The 5245-nt window shown below is 34.1% G+C and overlaps 1 protein-coding gene across 1 annotated transcript; it reads left to right on the forward strand.

Moving 5' to 3' along the window:
* Positions 1 to 4300: 4300 nt before the first annotated feature.
* Positions 4301 to 5006, forward strand: LOC111673968. The gene is made up of 2 exons (XM_023432381.1): positions 4301 to 4684; positions 4763 to 5006. The coding sequence occupies exons 1-2, from the start codon at positions 4325 to 4327 to the stop codon at positions 4853 to 4855; spliced, it is 453 nt and encodes a 150-aa protein (XP_023288149.1). The 5' UTR covers positions 4301 to 4324; the 3' UTR covers positions 4856 to 5006.
* Positions 5007 to 5245: the final 239 nt, after the last annotated feature.

The following is a 5245-nucleotide window of genomic DNA, read 5'->3' on the forward strand; positions in this document are numbered from 1 at the left end:
AAAAAAAGTGTTGTATGCGCTTCTATGCCAAAACGATGGTAATACGAGGTCTCGGAGTGAAAATTTAATTGACCTGGAAATCACAGATGGTGCAGGGGGTCCCTCTGCAGTCAATTAGGGCCCCAGAAAGCATGAACCCAGAGGATTTTTGGAGTTTTACTTCAATTTCTTTATAATTATTGTACGAAAACAACAGGTGGAGTATACCATTTGGTACAATATCCAATATAATTCGACCCAGCTGTCAATATAAAAACCAACGTCCACAACGGAAGCATTTAGAAAAATCTTCTTTATCGACGTCGATCAAGTTCCTCGACGTGTTTCACTTCACCTTAACCGATAGTTAAACGATTCTTATTGGCGATTAAGGTGACTATCATATGAAAGATTATAACTTTGCTCACAGGTGTACGAAAAAATTGCCTTTGTATATTTGAATCACTGATTAATATTTTTAAAATGAAATGAAACCAGTTGAGAAGTTTAATCGACAAAGTTTCAGATAATTCGTTGCAATTAAGAAAAAAAGACTAGATTTGAGGGGTGTTTTACTTTATCTTAATTTATTATGTACTACAACAATATGCTGGAACTAACAAAATTGGTAAGGTACACCTTGGAATTCTCCTCGTGAAACGTATAATTATGAAGATTCAGAATAGATAAGTTATGGTTAGGGTTTCCTTATTTTAATATATTTTTATTGATTTCCTGTAAGGTATTAGTGGAATGAAAGTTCATTTGTTCTTCTGTGTCAAAGAATTCGAATTATTTCCATTATATTGGGATTTGCAACGAGTACAGATTATAACATACATCGACTTTGACTTGGGGGGATCATTTTTTTTCCATGACGTATAACGAAGGTACCTAGAGTTAAGGGAATGTGATAAGAGTAAGGGAAAGTAGCATCTGAGGGATCAATCACTCATGAAACTTTTCTCCGAATTGGATGTACCGAATCGTTTCAAACTTTACAACGTGGATATGGAGGCTATAAGAAAGGTCCAGACACCTTTGAAGTTACATTTTTCATGAAAACTTCTTAAAATTTCAATAAACAAATTTAAAAAAAAAAGTGAAATTTCATCGATGTCAGGACCTTTTCAATAGCTTCCATATTCATATTGTAAAGTTTGAAACGATTCGGTACACCCAGTTCAGAGAAAAGTTTCATAAACGACACCTCTTTAATGCCACTTTCATATCACCTTAAAGTGACTGTTTTTTCTTGCTAAAGTTACAACTATGACACGATATTTTCTTAATTAAATCTTTTTGAGATGAATGTTAAAAATGTTCTTACACATAAATTGTCACTATTGGAAATGGGATGTGAGAATGATACACTTTATTGTTCTAAATTTAACAAAGACTTTATTCTTTCTTTAACGCTCAGAGAACCCATCATTACTTCTCCAATCACTCTAGCGAACTAACTACAAAAGGGCAACTGCTGATCTCGGTCAGGACCAGTGACGACTAAATTCTTTCTCTGGACCCTCTTTGCGGAAGTGCGACTCTACGTCGCCTCTTAATCCAAACAACGGTTCTTATCGTTACTGAAAACCCTCCACTAAACACAGGCCAGATTCTCTCTCTCTTTATACGCATTAAACATAGATTGGTTTTTGTTTCATTTATAAACCTCAATCTTCAGGTTTATAATTCCAACAGTTACAATTTTGTCCGATCTTCCCTACTCCACTTTCACTATTCCAAGATGTTTACATTTCCGTAGTAACGGAATAGTAGGTACACACTTTTTCCCCTATAGTCTCTCACTAAGCTCCGGTTTCACCAAACTTGGCTAATGAATTAATCCTTAGTTACAACGAATTGTGTGTTTACATTAACACACGGTTATATAATCAGTGATTTAATCGATGTTGGTGGAACCGGCCATAAATCTACTAATATAAGCCAGGCTTAATCGTCCATACGAAGGAAGTAGAGCAGAGTTTAGTTTAAGCCTCATTTACATTGGTAGAGTTAATAGGGGAGAGTTTACTGATGTACTGTACGGAGATAGAATGTGTACCATTTCACTATCAGCAAAATGTAAACATCTTGACATAGTGAATATTAAAGATAGTAGCGGGTAAACTTGAGTGGATAGTGCATGTAGAATGTCTTCAAAAAACTTCTTCGGTGTAAAAAAAACTGCCAAATACATTTTTATTTCCGACTTCAATTACAAAAATAGCTTAACAATAGAAATCAATTATCTTTGCCAAATACAATAGTACTTTCATACTATTAAAACTCTAATCAGTTATTTTTCCCAAATGTCACAGTATATTTTGCCCCCACATAATACAAGTACATCCATTCCAAAAAATTTGTTTTGCCTCGGAATAATGTCTGGGAAAATGTTCAGTTTTCTACTTCATCTTATAAAATAAAAAAAATATATAAACTAAATCTAACCATATAAATAAAATTAGAAACTCAATTTGAAAGCAACATTTTATTTGGCGAGCACTGGAAGTATACTCATACGACTTATCATCACTATTTTAGTGCTCGCCAAATAAAATATTGTTTTCAAATTGAGTTTCTAATTTTATTTATATGGTTAGATTTAGTTTATATATATTTTTTATTTTATTAGATGAAGTAGAAAACTGAACATTTTCCCATACATTATTCCGAGGCAAAACAAATTTTTTGGAATGGATGTACTTGTATTATGTGGGGGCAAAATATACTATGACATTTGGGAAAAATAACTGATTAGAGTTTCAATGGTATGAAAGCACTATTGTATTTGGCAAAGATAATTGATTTCCATTGTTGAGCTATTTTTGTACTTGAAGTCGGAAATAAAAATGTATTTGGCAAAGTTTTTTTTACACCGAAGGTGTTTTTTGAAGAGTACATTATATTATATAATATCGAATTATTTTGTATAATTCGGAATGGTTTCCGTGACATTATTATCAATCTATCACCATTGCAATTATATATTATTAACATAACATATAATAAAGTACCAATATGCTATGTATATGTACGTTATATTGTTCGTTTTATATAATGGTGTAGGAAGTAATAATATAAATTTTATGTACATGTAACATATACGTTATATTATATGTTATAAAGCATATATGTAACGATTATATTGTTGTTACAGAACTGTATTTAGTATGCCTCTATCTAACTACCCTGGCTGAAAGAATCACTTTGTCTAAAAAGAAAAAGAAATTCTTCTAACAAAAAGATTTTGACTTGCTGTTATCAACAGAATATGTTGTAGGGTTGAGTGAATGAAATTAATACAAATTTTAAACGATATTGTATTTTCTTGAGCAGAGTTTCATCAAGCTTTTATTCATCATTATCAGAAGATTTCCTGTATACAAACGTCTTTGAATAAAAAATTAATTCACTTCAAACAGCGAAAAAGTTTGAATGAATCAATAACATTCCAATGCTAATGTAGAATTTGATAAATTTATGGTAATTCTGGGTTTTTTCTCGAACCCCACCGAATCACGAACTTTGCATTAAATTGGAACAATGTTTAATCGTCATTAGTAACGAACTATATCGAGTATTAAGTTTGAGTTAAATACAATATTTTATTTTAAAAAATGATATAAGTTTCGTTAATATATTCAGTACCTAAAGTCAACTTTATACAAGAAATGTTTTTCATAAAATTATTTTTACTTAATACAAGTCATCGTTCAACATATAACTTCGTTGATTTCTCCATTATCAATTTCGTCGGAGTCAATTTCTTAAGCAAGGAACATTTAGATTACCACAAATTAGTTTCGTCTAGAAAGTAAATTTTTTGTTCAGAGAACCATATTTATTCCGGCCGTTATTCTTCTAAAAATGGTAGTGCAGAATAATTATGAGGAAACCTATGCCAGGGTGCTTATATCGTAACTCTACCGATGTAAACGAGGCTTTAGATACGACCTCGTGTATCCAAGACGGTTATTCTACCAAAATGAATACAGTAGAGTAGCTGGAAGAAACATATGCTAGAGTACCGACTCTACTACTGTAAACCAGGCTTAAGGTGTCTGCCCACGTAACGATAAATCGTAGCGATTTATAATCTGCGCAGTTAAATCGAGTACTATAGCGTACGCGTCATCCCCACGCCAGCTAAATTCGTAGAGACCGGTTTGCCCAGACTTATCGTAGCGATTTATCGTCCCGGGTGTAGCCGCCATATCCGCGCCAGCTGCGTTTGCACAGTTTTATCGAATCGTGGACGGTGGCAACGTCGACCGCTCAGTTCACGCTCGACATTCACTGGGTGATCGTAGTAGCTGCTGTGATCGAGCTAAAAACATCGATGTTCCGCGAAGAGCATTTCGGATTTCGAGAGCACCTAGAGGAATTTATTCGAGCGTACAGAAACGAGCCTTGCCTCTGGATGACGAAATCGAAGGATTATCACGATCGCAATAAAAAGGACGCCGCGTATGGTAGGCTAATCGAAACATACAAGGCGATCGATCCCCATGCTAACCGAGAAATCGTTGTGAAGAAAATAAATAATCTGAGAACTACCTACAAGAAGGAACTGAAAAAGCAACAATTATCCCAAACCTTCGGTGCCGGAGCCGAAGAGACGTATACCCCACGTTTGTGGTATTTCCATCTTTTAGACTTTTTATACGATCAAGAAACACCCAGGACATCGATGTCCGATGTAAGCGAAGATAAAAGCGAGGTATGATTTTATCAATGAAACTCGAATATACGTTATCTATATTGTTCATTCTTAAAGGCCTATATCCATAGTTGGAGCCGCCATTTGGGGCCTGTTAAAAAAATCGGCACATTGTCGCCACGAGCGTTGGAAGTGAAACTTCTCGGATGAAGCGAATTGTTATCAATTATTTCTTTATTATTCTTTTACGAAATGCCCTTACGGGTTGAATACTGGCTTTTTTATACGTAAGAATCCTGACACGCAAAAATTAACATTAATAGTAACTGACTGGGAAATTAATTGATAGGATAACACCCTGATAACAACGAAAACGCTTACATAAATTGCGCCGATCTTAATACATTAAGGCGATGTACGTAATTAACTGCAAAAAAAGAATTGGAATGTGATATCAATGATAACGAGAAGAGATTTTTATGTCAAATTCGTCAAGCTGGAAATACAACCACTGATTGATTTCTTAGGCAATAATGCAAAATTAAATAACAATATCGATAACGTTCACGCAACGCGTGTCAATACTACCACAAAGAGATG

The sequence above is a fragment of the Orussus abietinus genome, unplaced genomic scaffold, assembly GCF_000612105.2.
Source record: "Orussus abietinus isolate OABI.00-Male unplaced genomic scaffold, Oabi_2.0 scaffold246, whole genome shotgun sequence".
Lineage (NCBI taxonomy): Eukaryota > Metazoa > Arthropoda > Insecta > Hymenoptera > Orussidae > Orussus > Orussus abietinus.

Excerpts from the sequence above, each read along its gene's own strand:
- LOC111673968 (XM_023432381.1), top strand. The coding sequence starts at position 4,325 with ATGTTCCGCGAAGAGCATTTCGGATTTCGAGAGCACCTAGAGGAATTT. Across the intron at positions 4,685-4,762 it reads CCAGGACATCGATGTCCGAT|GCCTATATCCATAGTTGGAG; the intron begins GTAAGCGAAGAT and ends TCATTCTTAAAG.